Source organism: Lutra lutra, chromosome 2, assembly GCF_902655055.1.
Source record: "Lutra lutra chromosome 2, mLutLut1.2, whole genome shotgun sequence".
Taxonomy (NCBI): Eukaryota; Metazoa; Chordata; class Mammalia; order Carnivora; family Mustelidae; genus Lutra; species Lutra lutra.
Window position 1 is genome coordinate 48892040 of NC_062279.1, and position 19153 is coordinate 48911192.

At 36.4% G+C, this 19153-nt stretch overlaps 1 protein-coding gene across 2 annotated transcripts in view; it reads left to right on the forward strand.

Moving 5' to 3' along the window:
• Positions 1-19153, forward strand: part of PPP2R2A (protein phosphatase 2 regulatory subunit Balpha) — a 92819-nt gene that overhangs the window by 69737 nt on the left and 3929 nt on the right. For both annotated transcript variants that reach the window (XM_047717388.1, XM_047717387.1), the window contains 6 exons: positions 4820-4985; positions 11511-11623; positions 12347-12524; positions 13975-14139; positions 15091-15260; positions 18950-19041. In XM_047717388.1, coding sequence (XP_047573344.1) covers positions 4820-4985; positions 11511-11623; positions 12347-12524; positions 13975-14139; positions 15091-15260; positions 18950-19041 — 884 coding nt within the window. The remainder of the gene's footprint in view (positions 1-4819; positions 4986-11510; positions 11624-12346; positions 12525-13974; positions 14140-15090; positions 15261-18949; positions 19042-19153) is intronic.

Here is a 19153-nt window from a genome sequence, read left to right on the forward strand (position 1 = left end):
GATTATGTTTTTTGGTAATATAATCATGCATAAAATTATGTCATGGGGTAGACAGAAGAGTAAGAAGTGGTTCTGCCAGTTTTATTCTCATGAACAATATATGAAAATTATGGCTGTTCCACATCTTTGCCAATGCTTCATTATTGTCAGTCTTTTTAAAATTTCAAATATTTTTGGAGGTTTTAAGTATATCATACTGTAATTGTAATTAAAATTTGTTGGAAGAATTTTTCACTCTGTGTCTTACCTTTTCCCTTTCCTCAGTGGTGGATTTTGATAAATAGAGGTTATTAGTAGAATAACACAGTACAGTTTATCAATGATTTCCTTGAGCTTACTGCTTTTTCTGCCTTGCATCAGAAATACTTCTCTACATCAAGGTCCAGGAAGACATATGTGCCAGATCTTTTAGACGTGTGCTTGTCTATTATGGTAGTTACTTGCTCCATGTGACTATTTAAATTCTGATTAATTAAAATTAAATAAAATTTCAGGTTCATTTCCTTAGTCACAGTAACCACATTTCATAAAACAACATGTGGTTAGTGGCAACCATATTGGACAGCACAGATACAGACTATTACCGCTACAGAAAGCTATATTGGGCATTGTTGTCCTAGAACCTGATTATTGAACATTTATATTTATTTATTTTTTTAAAAAGATTTTATTTATTTATTTATTTGACAGAGATCACAAGTAGGCGGAGAGGCAGGCAGAGAGAGAGGAAGGGAAGCAGACTCCCTGCCTAGCAGAGAGGCCAATGCGGGGCTCGATCGCAGGATCCTGGGATCGTGACCCGAGCTGAAGGCAGAGGCTTTAACCCACTGAGCCACCCAGGGGCCCCTGTATTTGTATTTCTGATTCACCTGGAATCAATTTATATGACTGGTTTGAGGTAGCAGGGCTTGAGGTTCATTTTCTTTCTTTCTTTCTTTTTTTTTTTTTTTAAAGATTTTATTTATTTGACAGAGAGAGATCACAAGTAGGCAGAGAGAGGGGGAAGCAGGCCTCCTGCTGAGCAGAGAGCCCAATGCAGGGCTCTATCTCAGGATCCTGAGATCATGACCGGAGAGGAAGGCAGAGGCTTTAACCCACTGAGCCACCCAGGTGCCCTGAGGTTCATTTTCTTACATATGAATAGCAAATTAACCAAAACCATTTAATGGTAAGACCATCCTGGTTCACCAGTGCTACTTTGTTGTAATTCAGGGCTATTTCTGGGCCTTTTATTCTATTCCTTTGGTTTATTTGTCAGTACTGTGTGAGTACCACACTGTCTTCATTACTTTGTTCTAAAACTTGGTCATGATATAGTATCTTTTATATATTTATGAATTTTGTTTGTTGAAATGTGTGATTTCATTTTTTTTGTACTGTGTGTTTTCAGTATATAGGAAAAATACTGTATCTCACATCTCATTCAATATCCTACTTTTTTAAACGAAGAGCTATGTTTTCAAGATCCTTTTGTCTTACTATATGTACCTCTAACCCATTTCTTCTGATTTCTGCACTGTACTCTAATTACTGGGTTAATTCCAACCTCCTTTACCATACCAGCACCAGCTTTTATTCTTTTTGGTCATCTATTGAATGCCTGTTACGCCAGGCACTATTACATGATATTGAAGGATAAAGCACTTCTAGATTTATTTTATTTATTTTCATATATAAAAATATTTTATTTAGCTGTATATATAATTCTATAAAGAGATTGGTTAAGAACATAAGTTCTCTAAGTGGTCATAACAAGCTACGATAAAGGGAGTTGCAAACAGCTATGCAAGAAAACACAAATATGCGGCATTTCTACCATGTGTCGGTTCTCTATGTAGGAGAATTTTTAAAACAAAGCATTCTGTGATGCATTTTTGGGGGGCACAGTGTTAAGAACAGGGAATTATATTTCCTTTTCTTCATATTTTGTTCACGGTACTTCGTTTGTACTTACTCACTGTCATGATCATTACAATAATATAAACGCATCCCTCTCCTCGTTTTAGGCGGAATCTAATTGATCACTTAAGGCAAAAGCTCACAGCTCTCTGCAGTTCACTAAGCTAGTCTCCATTTATGCGTCTCTTTTATGGCTGCTGCATTTTGTTACTGCTACTGTCATTTTTGCTGCTGTTCTTTGTTCTTGTTGATTTGTCTTTAAAAATTCTTTCACTGTAATTTTAGTGGAGTTTCAGGGGTGTGGATGCTAATATATGAGCCTAGGCTGGCATTTTTAACCTTGTAGACATAACTTTCATCTTCTGTGATGTATTTTTTTTCTGCTGAAAAGCAACAGTGCTTCTTAAAATCCATTAAGACTGTTAATCACCTCCATGGTTTCGTTTTGTATTCTGTAATGGATCATGTTTAGACCCATGTAGTAATTATTGAGTCTTTAGAATGATGGTGTTTTTTTCTTTTCTGTTTTAGAAGATATGTTCATATGTTTGTGCTTTTCTTACTTTTATGTTGTGATCCATATAGATACAGTTTTTACATATAGAACTATATGTGCTTGCCCTTAGTTCTTTATATTGCTTACCTAAGTTATGTGGACCTTAATTTCTGCTTTAAGTAAAGTTTCACATACATAAGTTACTTGAAGGTAGAGATGCTGTGTTTTTCAATCTCCATACTTCTAGAACCTGATGTGTACATAGTACCATAGTTTCTTGTTTAAATTCAAAACATAGCATTCATGCTAAAAATCGAATTGCTATTTTGGATTTTTTGGAGAATAACATGACAAACTATTTATTTACTTATAATGTATTATTTGTTTCAGGGGTACAGGTCTGTGATTCATCAGTCTTACACAATACACAGTGCTTACCACAACACATATCCTCTCCAGTGTCCTTCACCCAGCCACCCCATCCTTCTCACCGCCTCCACTTCAGCAACCCTCCATTTGTTTCCTGAGAGTAAAAGTCTCTTATGGATTGTCTCCCTGTCTGGTTTTGTGTTGTTTTATTTTTTCCTCTCGTCCCCTATGATCCTCTGCCTTGTGTATCAGATTCTACACACCTGTGAGATCATATGATTGTCTTTCTCTGATTGACTTATCTCACTTAGCATAATACCGTCTAGTTCCATCCACATAGTTGCACATGGCAAGAAGTCACATTTTTTGATGGCTGCATAATATTCCCTCGTATATATATCCCATTTTCTTTATTCATTTATCTATTGATGAACATGTGGTCTCTTTCCATAGTTTGACTATTGTGGACATTGCTGATATAAATACTGGGGTGCATTGGATTACTACATTTGTATCTTTGGGGTAAATACCCACCCAGTAATGTGATTGCTGGGTCATAGGGTAGGTCTATTTTCAACTTTCTTAGGAACCTCCATACTGTTTTCCAGAGAGGCTGCACCAGCTTGCATTCCCACAAGCAGTGTGAGAGAGTGTTCCCCTTCCTCTGCATCCTCGCCAACATCTGCATGACAGACCTTTTAAAACAGCAATTTTCCATAGAAGGCTTATGGAATTTCTCTAAAGCAATATTAGCATATATATATTTAATAGATAGGGTTATTTGATTTGGTGTGTAAGTATGATAATGAGACTAAGGTTCGAATCGGCAGTGTGGATTATGTTTTATGGTATGCCCTGCATTCTTTATATTGGCAAACTCAATAGTTGATACTGCTATCAGAGGGTTCAAATATAACTAGAATTATGAATGACAATCCAGATAATCAAACTACTGGGGAAAAAAAACCCAAAACATGGTTTTAAGATGATGATTCAATAAGGTTTTCTTTCTATATGGAGAACAATAACTAATGAGCCATTCTTATAATCAGGTAATCGTAAACATTTCACTTGATAAATTCACTTCTACTTTAAAGTAATTGACTATCAGTAATATCTTTCGTTTATAAACTGTTTTCCCATAGGTTCTTAGAACTAGACTTTTAATGTTTTTGATGGAAAGATTTTTAGTTATGTGGTAGGTAATAGGTTGAAAAGATGAAATTCTTTCATGGTTCTGATTCTCACTTTTGCAAAGGTATTAGTGTTAACTGAAGTAGTTCACAAGTAGTCTCTATCCAATAGCTTAAACTATATTCACTCACACTGATAACTAAATGAAAGAAATCAGTGTGTGCTAGGCTCATAAGAAGGCAGACTTAAGGAGGGGAAGCAATTGTTGATGGGTTTGTGGAATGAGGTTTGCTGGGTAATGCTGAATGTGGTCTTTAGTGAGTAACAGAGCTCTGTAACAGTGGTCTTGGGGTGGGAAGTCAGGGTCAGATAATGCCATTACATTGATGAGAGCTCTTAAATAAGAATTTTTCAGCAGTGAAATGACTTAAAGGCAGGCATGAGAAAAGAAGAAAGGAAGAGGAGGACAATACATCATAATAAATAACTGATTGACCTTAAAGTGGGTGGAGAAAGAGTGTGGTGGCCAGCTGATTCTGACACGCTTATCTTCCCTTTTTATTAATTTTATTTAATCTTACCTTTTCAGCTGTGCTCCCTCATTAAGGATGCTTAGATCTTTTTAATAGTTCTCTACTGTGTACTAAATAATGGTAAATTAATAATCAAATGATCATATTTTAATGTCACTTTTCCTATTGAATTGGGCTTAATTGTTATTAGGCTTTATTTAGCTTTTCCCTTTTTGAGAGGAGCTGTTTTACTTATTCCTTGAAGGCCTTAAATATAAAAAACAATATAGTTGTATTTAAGATGCAAGTAATTAACCAGCATTTTACAAGGTCTGTTGGAAATTGATTGCATGTTTATTTTTTGAAATATTTTTCAACAATGGTCCAAATATTTTTGTTTCCATTTTAGAACAAAATCCAGTCTCATAGCAGAGGAGAATATAATGTTTACAGCACCTTTCAGAGCCATGAACCAGAGTTTGACTACTTGAAAAGTTTAGAAATAGAAGAAAAGATCAACAAAATTAGGTGGTTACCCCAGAAAAATGCTGCTCAGTTTTTATTGTCTACCAATGGTAAGTGTTAATTTTTTTCCTTTTGTATGCCCACTATCTACATATGTCCTATAGGATACTTAGTTCTTTACAAAGAGGAATAGGTGTTCAGAGATTTCTGCAAATAGACACTTGGAAATATGTCTTCCCCATAGGGAATGTGTAAATTCTTCTTTTTTGTCTTCCGTTTTTAAATTCTCTTCTTAGTTTTTAAATTCCACAAAAAAGTCCTCGGGTGTCAATTTTCTTATGGTGCACACACAGTCTGTAGTGGAAATAAAAAGGGACTTAATCATTGGATTTAGATCAGGTATGGCTTGTCCCAGCTTGGCTTACTAGCCTTGGAGAGGTTATAGCACTTGAGTTACTTCCTTGTCAGCAAACTGGAGATGGTAATATCTATGTAGTAGTATTGTTATGGGTAGTTAATAAAATTCCTGGTAAGCGTAGTAAGTTCTCATAAATGTTAAAGTTCTCATAATTGTTAAAGTGTGCCTAAACTCTCCAAAGAATATCTCAAACTATAAATACAAAATACTCCATCAAAGGATGGTCTCCATTCCAGGATACTTTCTAGAGGAGCACCTTTCCTACTTGATCCATTGTTCAGTTAGGATACAGGCTGGAGTCTGCATTCTGCCTTCTTTTTTTTTTTTTTTTTTTTTTAAGATTTTTATTTATTTATTTGAAACAGAGAGAGAGAGATCACAAGTATGCAGAGAGGCAGGCATAGAGAGAGAGAGGAGAAAGCAGGCTCCCCGCTGAGCAGAGAGCCCGATGTGGGCCTCGATCCCAGGACCCTGAGATCATGACCTGAGCCGAAGGCAGAGGCTTAACCCACTGAGCCACCCAGGCGCCCTGCATTCTGCCTTCTTCCCAACAAACCTCATGGGTGGGAGGGAGAAGATTCTTCTTAGTCTGCTGGGGAAAAGTTATCAAATAAGAGAATACCAGAATTTAAAGTACTTCATGACAAGTTGAAGAACATTTCTTTTCTTTTTTAAGATGTTATTCACTTATTCATGAGAGATGGGGAAGGGAGAAGCAGGCTTCCTGTGGAGCAGGAAGCTGGATGCCAGCCTCAGTCCCAAGACCCTGGGATCATGACCTGAACCACACAGGCACCTTCTTTTTGTTCTTCAAAATTTTTTTCTTATGGGTTTTTGTGACTTGGTTAATCCTCGGGGGCTTGGGTCTGAAGAGAACCGTTAGAGTGATTGGGTGATTGATGGGGACTTATAGGTTCAGGTTAGCCATTGTCTGTAAAAGTTTAAATTAAAACTTTCTTGAGGCTGATATAAGGCACTGTTAATTAAATCAGATTTTAATACTTGGTAGACCTTACCATTTTTTACCATTTGCTGATTATAAACTCAGGAAACTTCTGAAAAGTTTTTTACATGGTGGAAAATGCAAAGTGCCCCTTTCAGCCTGTTTAGGCCTCATCACCCACTTTTTCAAGTTCTTAAAGGTGTATTCCTTAACACAGTGTCATTAGCTAACACCTCAAGTTTACTTCCTCTTAGGTGTCCATTTTGTTTTTCTGAAGGTCAAATTTCTCCCCAGCCAGTCCACCAAAACCCTCTACCCCCTCTCTTCTCACTTCACTGTATTTGCCTCTCTTCTCCTTACTAAAAGAAAAATAAATGATTTCAAGCTTATGACTTAGAGCATTATAGATGGAGGAATTATATTTATTCCTGTTGTATGTTGGCTTCTAATCTTGGTTCAGTTTTCATTTATATGGTAAACTGAGCTATTTCAAATAGCACTTGAGATACTGCTCTTTCACATAAAATCATAATCTAATCATTTACATGGTTTCTGCTTTTGGAAATAAATGCCCCTGGTAAGTGTGTTGGGACATACATAATTCATGTATTGGGATATTTGTTCTTAATTTTGGCAGTTCATTTCTTATGGGATAAATTACTTTTCTTTTTATAAAGGGAAATATTTAAAATACAGGCTGAACTAGGATAAGGGAGCCCTGTGTACCCATCAGCCAGCTTCAGCAGGTCTGAGTTCATAGCCAGTTGTTTTTTCAGATACTTCCACTTCCTCTCTTTCTCAGTATTGTTTGGAAACAAATCCCATTTTAGTTCACTTATGGATTAAGTCTTAATTACCTCTTAACTTCTCTGTTGATACTCAAATTTGTCTTCCATGCAGGTATCCACGTGCTCTCTGATTTGAATTACCAAGGCAGTGTTTAGCCAGACAAGCTTTTCTAGGCAGTAAGCTCTTCAAAGGCTCAATGGAGGGAGAGGCCACTGGGAATTCCAGTGGTTGGGTCTCAAGTATGTGACTCTATGTAGTATTTTTCTGTAGACGGAAACAGCAGTCTCTCCCCAGTATGTTTACCATGTAAATTTTAAGCCCTTGATTAATAATACAAATTATTTTAAAGGGCACTTGCACAAGGCATTGTAGGTTTCTGTCTTTTGTTGTTACTGTTAATGAATAGTAAATAAAATACATTTATTTGGGGCTGTGTAATTTTTTTTTTTCTTTTTTTTTTTTTTGGAGCTAGAAAATAGAGTCCACTTTGGAAGGATAAAACCAGTGTGGGAATTTTACAGACTGCTGTGTCTGGATGTGGTGGGATGGGGAAAGGATGGAAGGGCTAAAACTTAAGCAATATTTGGAAAGCTTTATTGTTTAAGAAGAGAGAAAGTAATCATGGGAGAATGTCAGCATCGCTTAAATCTAAGTAATACTTTTTATATTATTTGGTATAGTTGTCTCTGTGAGATTGAGCAAAATAATACCTCTCCTCCACATATAACAACAGGCCTTTCCACTCATAAAAGATGAACTCCTGTAGGACATTGGTGGAAAACAGGACTAAACATATCACCTGTGATCTTACTTTTGGCTATTGGCTTTCCACGGTCATCATAAACTGTCCCATGTCTCCCAAATCGGTTTTACTTAAATAACTTCATAGTTTTAGTTCATTTAATGTTTCTTCAGGTGGGTGTACTCTTTCTCTTTCATCTCCTTTTGCTTTCTCTGAGTTCTCCTCAACTCTTCCTCATTGCTCCTCATTCTACCTCTAACCTGTTGACCGTGGGTCTTGTATATATGAGTAATATATATATGAGTAATAAAAAGTTTACTAGTAAAGTGTATTTTAACAGCTTGTTAAGAATCTCTTTAATCATAAAGCTGCATTCCCACAAAGGAAACATGGTAGCGCGGTTTTCCCTTTCCCAATTCTCTTTTTATGATGAGACCAACACTGGGGCTTACGGACTTTAGGAACCCTCTTTATGTGTTAGGTTTTTTTTTTTTTTTTTTTTTTTTTTTTTTTTAAGGTTTTATTTGTGAGAGAAAGAGTGCATCAGCAGGGGGAGGGGCAAAGGACAAGGGAGAAGCAGAATACTTGCTGAGCAAGGAACCCTACTCAGGGCTCACTAAGGGGTGGATCCCAAGACACCCCCCCCCCCCCCCCCCATCATGACCTGATTAAAAGGCAGATGCTCAACTGACTGAGCCACCCAGGTGCCCTTACTTGTTAGTATTGGCACTGTAGGGAAACACCATAGAGCGGTGGTTCTTAACCTTTTGGAAATGACAGATTTCTTTGAGGAATCCAATAATCCCCTTATAGAAAAATATGTATATTTGCATAATTTTGCATGTAGTCCTATGGAGTTTGATTATTGTCACATACCTCCAATAGGCCAAAAACTATAGCTAAAAAAGTCACTACTACAGAGCTTAAGAATTTGATTTTTTTTAAAAAATTGTTACATGTATTAAAATATTTTATTTCTGACCTGCCTTGTTCCCAAGCATTGCACTGAAATTGTATAGTACTTTTCTATCCTGTGTTTATGTTATTAAAATTTTTTAAAAAGATTTTATCCATTTATTTGACAGAGATCACCAGTAGGCAGAGAGGCAGGCAGGCAGGCAGAGAGGGGGGAAGAAGCAGGCTCCCTGCCAAGCAGAGAGCCTGATGTGGGGGGCCTAATCCCAGGACCCTGGGATCATGACCTGAGCCAAAGGCAGAGGCTTTAACCCATTGAGCCACCCAGGCGCCCCTATGTTACTAAATTTTTTAAACCTCTTTTTTTTTCCCCCCTTTTTAAGATTTTATTTGACAGAGAGCACACAAGCAGGGGCAGGGGCAGAGGGAGTAGCAGGCTTCCCACTGAGAAGGAGCCTGATGCAGCACTCGATCCCAGGACCCCGGATCATGACCTGAGCCAAAGGCAGATGCTTAACCAGTTGAGCCACCCAGACTCCCAAATTGTTTTAACCTCTTAAGTGACAACTTTTTTGGTAATACATTTAAAAAATCCTTTTACCCAGTTTTTCGTGATTTAAAAAAACATTTTTTTTCTTCCTAAAACACTATTAGGAACCATAAACTAATTACATCTTATTTGAAAAGTTTGGTAAGTATATTGTGATTTCTTTATCTGGATCTTTGGTAAGGATGATGAATTTGGACAGGCAATAAGACAGTTTTGGAGATTGGGTGAGGAGAAGCTTTTCATCCTTATTTTTTGGTAATTACCCTGAAAATTAAGAGTTTAGGCTTGACTTACTACATTTGGGGACAAGTAGAATATCCTAAAATGCATAAGTCTTTACCTAGACATACTACATAGAAAACACATATGACTTAACTGTAGATTGCTAGGGTTTAGATGAAATAGATTACAAGTTAGTAAAGTTAGCAGTTTTTTTCTTACACTTCATCCTTGCAAAGGGTATCCATAGGGTTGGCTAGCACCCTCTTCACTACCAGGCAGAGAGAGGTGGTAGGCTTAGAGGAGTCCTGTACCTCTCTGTGAGACAATGTATTAGAAAGTGCCTCTATACACTTCTTTTTTTTTCAGTTGTACCCTTTGGATTATGAAAGGACCATTAAGAATGTGATACTTTTATATGAATGCAGTTCGAAGATTATAACCAAAGTATTAAATAAACATGCACAAGTCTGTAATGATTTAAATAAAAAGTTAGTTGAATAAATAAATAAGCAGGGAGAGGAGATGCTTCTTACAGGATAATTTAAAATACATGGATGGATGCTCCTCCTCACAGGGACTGTAATTTATTGTTCCTTTAAGTGTGGACTGGACTTCAGAGATTCATTTCCAGAGACTAGAGTATGGCAAGGGGGAAATTAACTCTGAAATGGAGAAACCTGGCAGATACTGCTTTAACCAAGTGAACAGAACTGTCATCTCCAGTGGGAAAGTCATGTTGATACTGTGTATACCTTCACTGCACCTCTGGTATTCTTCCTAAAAACCAGTGATCCCAGTCTGATCATGAGAAAACAGCAGACATACTGCATCGCTCTTCTGAGAACTGTCAGGATGATGAAAACTAAGGAAAGTCTGAGAAATTGTTAAAGTCAGAGAGACTAGGGAAACTTGACAGATAAATACAGTGTTGCTTAGATCCTGGAAGAGAAAGGGCTGTTAGGAGAAAACCTGGTGCATTCTGAGTAAAGTCTAGAGTTTAGTTAGTAGTAATGTACAATGTTAATTTCTTAATTTTAACAAATATACCATGGTTGCTTAAGATGTTGACATTAGAAGAATTGGGTGAAGTGTAGAATGGAAACACTTTGGACAATTTTGCAACTTTACTGTAAGTCAAAATTTACTCCAAAAATAAGCATTTATTTAAAAAATACTATTTTAAAAAATAAAAATACTATTTAATATATTCTTGATACCAGGAATTTTGTCTTAAAGAACTTGGGACACAGCTTTTAATTGGTCTTTTTTTTTTTCAGACCGTGACCAACTTGACTTGAATCCCTAATACAACAGGGAAAGATAGATTCAAACAGAGGCATCCAGTCTTTGTAGGAATTTGTGGAGTCTTTGGTAGGATCTGTTAGAAATCCTAGGAGATAAAGGAGATGGATACACCTTTATCCTTTTTATTCTAGATAATAGGCTATAGTAGTAACTCCATTCTTTTCTAAAAAATGTGTATGTGTATGTATGTGTTTGTATTTACAGACATGTAGGTGCTTATACACACAAACACAACGCCCCCCCCCCCCCCCAGGATTAATTAGTTTTAAAGGACAAGGACCTGGTTGTGACTTGATTTTAATACCAAATGGTACTTTGAGGGGCACCTGGGTGACTCAGTCAGTTCAGTGTCTGCCTTTGGCTCTGAGGCCATGATCCCAAGGTCCTGGGATTAAGCCTAGTGTCAGGCCTCTGCTCAGTGGGGAGCTTGTTTCTCTCTGCCTGCTGCTCTGCCCGCTTTTGCTCGCTCGCTCTCTCTCTCTCAAATAAATAAATAAATACAACTCTTTCTAAAAAATGGTACCGTGAGTGCCACTAATGTATAATTTGTCATTTCTGTATTGTAGTTCTATGTATATGTGTCTTTATTCGCCAGGTAATAGGAAATTTTTTTTATTAAGTCATATAAGAGATTGTATTCTTGGGATCCTTTTAGGTAACTATGAGATAGCGTGTTTGAATATGCCTTAAAATGTTTTTCTTCTATTAGCAGTATTCTTTTTTTGAGGACTTTTTTCATTTTTCTCTCCAGATAAAACAATAAAATTATGGAAAATCAGTGAAAGGGACAAAAGACCAGAAGGGTATAACTTGAAAGAGGAAGATGGAAGGTATAGAGATCCTACTACAGTCACTACACTACGAGTAAGTACTTAAGAAAAAATGATGGTAACTCTGATAGTGTTCTGTATTCATACTACATATTCTAGATCCTAAACAACTTGAATAGGATTAACGATAATCTGCCCCCTCTCAAAAAGTATATAACCAGATAGGACATTAAAAATTCCTGTTTTAAATAACTGTCCCACATAAAGGTCTGTCTGTGCCAAGGGGTGATCCAGGACCCAATACAAGACCGTTTTATACAATACCACACTCTTTTTTGCCCTTATGGTTTGCATGTCAGCTATTCTGACCTTAAGTATCAAGATTAATTTGCTTTGGAGATAAGAAAGTAGGTAAAAATGGACCAGATATTCTAGATCAAGCTAAGAAATACCAAGAATTAGGTGTTCTGAGCTAATTTCCTTCTTAGCCAGTCCAAACCAGAAACATTTAGCTTTGCGAGTCTCCAGCAAAAGATTGGAACTAGAAAGCACATCAAATTCTAATAATACTGCTATCTATAAAAGAAGGTAAATTAACAAAATTATTTATTTTTCTTTTCATTTCAATACTTTATAAAGATCAATGTCAATTGCTTTATAAAGCTAAATCTGTGTAATATTACACTATATAAACTACTGTACTGCACTGTTATACTATAGTGTTGCCTCAAAAACTAGGATAAAGAACTGAACCTTAAGTGCCATTGTAAATAGTGAGCATTTTGTGATGACCGTTTTTCATGTGTCTTATTGACAGGTGCCAGTCTTTAGGCCCATGGACCTAATGGTTGAGGCCAGTCCACGAAGAATATTTGCCAATGCTCATACATATCACATCAACTCAATTTCTATTAATAGTGATTATGAAACATATTTATCTGCAGACGATTTACGGATTAATCTTTGGCATCTGGAGATTACAGACAGGAGTTTTAGTATCCATTTGGTTTCTTTTTTTGGTGTTTGGTAAAGAAGACATGTTGTGCCCCATACTAGATTTATTTTCATCTCTCCGTGTATTTTTATTTCTTCTTTTTAAAAGTAGCCTCTTACTTTATAACAGTTTTTCTTTGTGTTTAAGTGATTAAATAGTGTGGGAAGTTCTTTGCTAAAGAGCATGATACATTGATTAAAAAATAGGATTCTTAGAATTATAAGTACTATTATAGTAAGTTTAGTACTTAGTATTAAATACTTTGCTATAATACTACTATGTATATTAAATACAGTTTTACCTATAAAAAGTTTTTTTAATGGTTGAGTTTTTTTTTTAATATTTTATTTATTTATTTGACACAGGGAGAGATAGATCACAAGTAGGCAGAGCAGCAGGCAGAGAGAGAGGGGGAAGCAGGCTCCCTGCGGAGCAGAGAGCCCGATGCGGGGCTCGATCCCAGGACCCCGAGACCATGACCTGAGCCGAAGGCAGCAGCTCAACCCACTGAGCCACCCAGGCGCCCCTAATGGTTGAGTTTTTAATAAAACAAATTTGTAGAGTATTATCTATAATTATAAAAATATTCTTAGTGAGGTTGGCTAAAGAAATTCATAGAAGTCATCGTGGTATAAAGGCAATAGAAATACTTCTCCAGACGCCACTTTCATTGTTTATATTATCCTTCTGAGATTTTTCTGTACATGTACAAGTGTGTGATTCAGACATACCTGGCATACACAGTATACTATATACATATAAACCTAGGATTGTTTATAAATGTATTTAAGTATCTTTCTTTAAAGGTCTTGTTACATGTAGTTATTACTGCTAGTGTTAATGTTATATTTTTTAAATAGACATCATTTGAAAAATCAGCACTTTACTATAGTTCATAATCTGCCCATAGTATATAAAAGAGCCTGTTTCCCTTCATTACCAGTCTAGTTAGTGAAAAGTCCTATTTATCAACTACTTATATTTCTTTTTGTTCTCTTCTCATTTTCTCATTGAATTTATATACTTACCGGGGTTTTTGTTTGTTTTTAAAGCACTTTTTAAAAATATTAAGTGAATCAGCTCCTTTGTATGCAGATAGGTTCCCTTTTTTACCCCCTTGAAGTTTTTTACTTTTGATTTGTTTAGAATTTACACTAAGTCCTGTTAATATAGGAAGATAAACTTAATCAGTCTTTCCCTTATGGCTTCTGGGATTCGCATCATACTCAGAAAAAGAGGCCCATCTACATTCTAACATGGTTTGTTCTAAGATTTTTTCCCAAGCATTAGAAGTTTTTATCCCTCTGGGATTTGTACTCCTATAAGGAGTATAATGCAATTCAGAATTAATCCTTGTGGTTAAGTTTATGAATTAATTTCAAACTTGAGAAATGTAAAATTATATTTGCCCTTTTTTCTAAGTGGAAATTCCTTAATAAAATGCTATCCAGATATTGTGGATATCAAGCCTGCCAATATGGAAGAGCTAACAGAGGTGATTACGGCAGCAGAATTCCATCCAAACAGCTGCAACACGTTTGTATACAGCAGCAGTAAAGGAACTATTCGGTTATGTGACATGAGGGCCTCTGCCCTCTGTGATAGGCATTCTAAACGTAAGTGTTTTCGTCTTTTTTTTCAAATGGTAACATTTTCTGCTCTTTGAAAGTGGCATCAGGCATAGTGACTACATTTACATGGGTTTATAAATCTGGAAACCTGTGTGCCCAGGGCCTCCTGTACCCTTTGGTAATAAACTGCCTGACTCCACGTGAGGTATTATAGGTCATTCTACTGGAAGACCATAAAAGGCTCTCTTGGGAGCATGTCTGTTGTTGTCCTAGTGGATATATTTTTAAATGGAATGTGATTTTGGGAGAACTTGGGGCTGGGCTCTCTAACTCTTAAGTAGAGTTGGTTTTGTTTTTTTTTCCTTTCCTCCTTGCCTCCCTTTTCTCTTTTCCTCCTGCTCTCCCTTTGTTGCTTTCTGTTTTGAGCTTTCTAGGAAGATTTTTCTGAGAAGAGATTTCCTTGGTTTAAAAAAAGTTCGAAAAAACACTGGGTTAAAAAATTAAGGGGTTGCATTATTATTGTCTTCATGTTGTTAAGTGTTTTTAAAACTCATAAAAATGGGTACATGCCTGTTACCAAAATACCTGGCCGCTAAAAAAAAAATAAAATCTGGTATAAATATGGATGGTGTGTTCCCTTGTGGTGAACATACAGGCAAAGTTATGGAGGTATATGCAGAACCTACAGACCTGGTGCACTTTGAAATCAGAAGTCCTGGCTATTCCTCTTTCTGCTAAATCAGCTATAGGACCCTGGGAAGATACTGTATACTTTTATATCTTCAATATCAATGTTAAGTCATTCCCCTTAAGAAACTTTCAGGGAAGGTTATGTTCTTATAGTCAGAGAGATGTTTTTCAGTTCTGCACTAGCCTGTCATCTCCAGCTCACTCTTAGGAAGTTTGTGAATGGTTGTCTCAGCAAGTGCTTTGTCCAAGCCAGAATATTCTACAAATTGCCCTTTTTAAAAAAATTTTTTTTTTGCTTGTTTTTAGTGTTTGAAGAACCTGAAGATCCCAGTAACAGGTCTTTTTTTTCTGAAATCATCTCCTCTATTTCTGATGTAAAATTCAGCCATAGTGGTCGATATATGATGACTAGAGACTATTTATCAGTCAAAATTTGGGACTTAAATATGGAAAACAGGCCTGTGGAAACATACCAGGTATTTGCAGTTTTTTCTTTCAATTAGCATATGCCCTATTTACTCTAAGTCTTCATAGAAAGGGATTTTGTACTATGTGTTAATCCCAGTACAGCATGGGTGGACCCTTAGGCGTTTTCCTTCAGAGATTCATAAGTATGTTGCTTTTCCATATGTTGATTTTATGTATACTTTTATAGAGGTTGTGTTGTCTGTTCAGTTAAAAGGTGATTTTGCTACCAGTTTGGTTCACTGTTGACACCATTTTTCCACACTGCTGTCTGCATTTAAAATGAGGAGGAAGAATAATAAGGTCTAGGTGGGGAAGAAGATTGCGGAGAATGGCCCATCTTGGTTGGAGTATGAGCAGTAGTAGTTGAACTGGAGCTTAACTTTGGCGTGCCCAGTCAAATAGACTGACATTCTGCCTTTCGGCGGATGACTGTTGTCTTAGGCTAAAGGAGAAGGGCTTGAAAGCCCAGGATATTAGTTCTGGGTTCTCTTGTCAGTCAGCCACCATCGATCCCCTATCCCTTTCTTCTGGAGAATAGAATAAAGACATGCACAGCCGAGGACAGGAATGGGGGCGAGCAGAAACGTGGGGTAAACCCTAAACTACAGTATAGGAGACACTTAACACTGTTTTAAGAATACAGAATTTGTAAATGGTACCTTCTTTATGTTGTGTGTTTTCTATAAAATTAAAATGATGTTTCTCAAGCCTTTTACTCTTTTACAAACATAAACTACTATAAAGATTCTTCCTTAATGGCTTGAAATTTTATTTTATTTTTTTAGATTATTTATTTATTTATTTGACAGAGAGAGAGAGAGAGAGAGAGAGAGATCACAAGTAGGCAGAGAGGCAGGTAGAGAGAGAAGGGGAAGCAGGCTCCCCGCTGAGCAGAGAGCCCAACTCGGGGCTCGATCCCAGGACCCTGAGATCATGACCTGAGCTGAAGGCAGAGGCTTAACCCACTGAGCCACCCAGGTGTCTCTGGTTTGAAATTTTTAAAGGAAATGCTACCTTGAAACAACGGCAAAGAGATACATACTGCTTTGTTTTCAGTTAAATTTGTATAACTTCCAAGATTGTGATCTATCTCCTGCTGTTTCTCACCACCACCACCACCACCCCCGTTGCCATTGAGAATAAAATTGATTTGGATCTTAATTTCATACTCTTAAAATTGTTTGGTGGGAAACCCTATATGTGGATTCTAGAACTTTGCTGAATTGTTATGATTAACCTAATTTGCAGTTTTTCTGCTTATGCTGAATTGGATTAGTGATTCAGAGTAGAGTTACATTTTATACTCAACGTATGCAGATTTAGCTGTTGTTGAATTTATATAAGCATCTTCCTGAGCTTTGTGTGACTAAAGGGTATTTTGATCTTACTAAGTTTTTGCCTTCTATCCTGACCCCTCCCTGAGTTGCAGTTCCTCATAGTTAACAAATTTGCACGTAATGTCACATAGACATGGCCTGAATCATTCCATTATACTTAAAAGTTGAAATGGACACTTAAAATGATTTTAGGTTGCTTCATAAGGAACAGGGAATTCTAAGCATTGGGAAGGTACCTACTCTTTTCTATCATTAATTCTTTTTTAAGGTTCTTCTTAAGTAAAAAGGATTAGTGAGATCAAGACAACCCCTTCCCTCCCACTCCATCACAACAAAAGCTTTGGGACTTTCCTCCTTTGTAATTTAACAGTGTTAATATTGAAATGCATTATTTCTCAGAGTACATTTTAAATACCAAATTTATTTATCTTTTGGTTTATTCCCTTGTGAAATCCTAGTGAATTATACTTCAAAAAAGAGGTACATTTTCATTAGTTTTTGATATTCTGTGAGGAATATCAAGTGATAAGATTTTTTTCAATGATGCATGCTTTGAGTAACTGTATACAGTTGATCTTTGACCAACAGCGTTTGAATTGTGTTGGTCCACTTTATACTTGGATATTTTGTCTATAAAAACAGTAGAATACTGCAAATGTATATTCTTTGTGATTTGCTGAATAACATTTTCTTTCCTCTAGCTTACTTTCTTATAAGAACGCAGTACATAATACATACTACAGACATAAAATGGCGTGTTAACTTTGTCATCAGTAAGTCCCCCCAGTAGACTCTTAGTAGTCAAGTTTTGGGGAGTCAAAAAGTGTATGTGAATTATTTTTTTAAGACCTATTTATTTGAGAGAGGGCGAGAGTGCAAACTGGAGGGGCACAGGGAAGGGGGAAGATAATCTGAAGCAGACTCCACCCTGAGCATGGAGCCTGACATGGGGCTCAGTCTCAAGACCCCAAAATCATGACCTGAGCCAAAACCAAGAGTGGGATGCTTAACTGACTCTGCCACACAGGTGCCCCATATGTGCATTTTTGACTGTGCAGGGGGATTAACACCCCTAATCCTGGAGCTGCTCAAGGGTCAGTTATAATTGCATAGCATATGCACTTTTTTTTTTTTTTTTTTTTTTTTTTATTTATAAATTACCTTTATTAATTTTCATAGCCTGAAATTCACATTGCCTGTGTGGACTGAGAAATCTAAGCCAAAATGTGAGTTTACTACATCTACTCGCATTGGAGGTACCGAGAGGAATATGTATAAAATTTACTCTACAGGAATGTGCTTTAAAGCCAGGCATTAATATATTCCTATCGAAAAACTTTTTTTTTTTTTTTTTTAATTTTTTTATTTTTTTCAGCATAACAGTATTCATTATTTTTGCACCACACCCAGTGCTCCATGCAATCCGTGCCCTCTACAATACCCACCACCTGGTGCCCCCAACCTCCCACCCCCCACCCCTTCAAAATTCTCAGATCGTTTTTCAGAGTCGATAGTCTCTCATGGTTTACCTCCCCTTCCAATTTCCCTCAACTCCCTTCTCCTCTCCATCTCCTCTTGTCCTCCATGCTATTTGTTATGCTCCACAAATAAGTGAAACCATATGATAATTGACTCTCTCTGCTTGACTTATTTCACTCAGCATAATCTCTTCCAGTCCCGTCCATGTTGCTACAAAACTTGGGGATTCATCCTTTCTTTCTTTCTTTTTTTTTTTTTTTTTTACAGCTTTATAAACATATATTTTTATCCCCAGGGGTACAGGTCTGCGAATCGCCAGGTTTACACACTTCACAACACTCACCATAGCACATACCCTCCCCGATATCCATAACCCCACCCCCATAGCATATGCACTTTAATGATAATGTAGGATTCAGTTATTTATGCCCAAAAATGGTATTTAAAAAGGAAGTAAAACATAATATTGAGTATTTTTTTAATCAGCAGTTAATGGACTGAAAAAAACAGGTGTTAACATATTCAACTATTGATATAGTAGTCTTTACTTATTCTGTTATCTGCACCACTTTCAAATGTATTTTAGCCTAAATATTTTAGTCCAGCTTGTAGAGTTCATGTGTCATGCCCCAAAGGGTATTTTTCTCTGTCCTACAGTAGGAAAATGTGTGTTCATGGAAGAGAGCTTTGTTCGTGAGAAGGATGAAACGCCTTTATTGTTTGTTACTAAGAGAGTTGAGTTTTAGTAAGATTACAGAGTATGTATGTGTGTCTGTATATTCCTTTAAAAAAAATAAGGACTTGTTTAAATATTTTTCTAATATCAATTAGATCTTGAAGTTAAGTATATCTATAATAATATATTTATATTTAAAACCCAGGTTCATGAATACCTCAGAAGTAAACTTTGTTCACTATATGAAAATGACTGCATATTTGATAAATTTGAATGTTGTTGGAATGGATCTGACAGGTAATTGATTTTAATTTGAACTTCTCATTCAAATCAGCCTTTTATTGGAGGAAAAAAATGTTCTGTTTCACTTCTAGTATGATTGACATAAATTATAAATCCTTACTACATT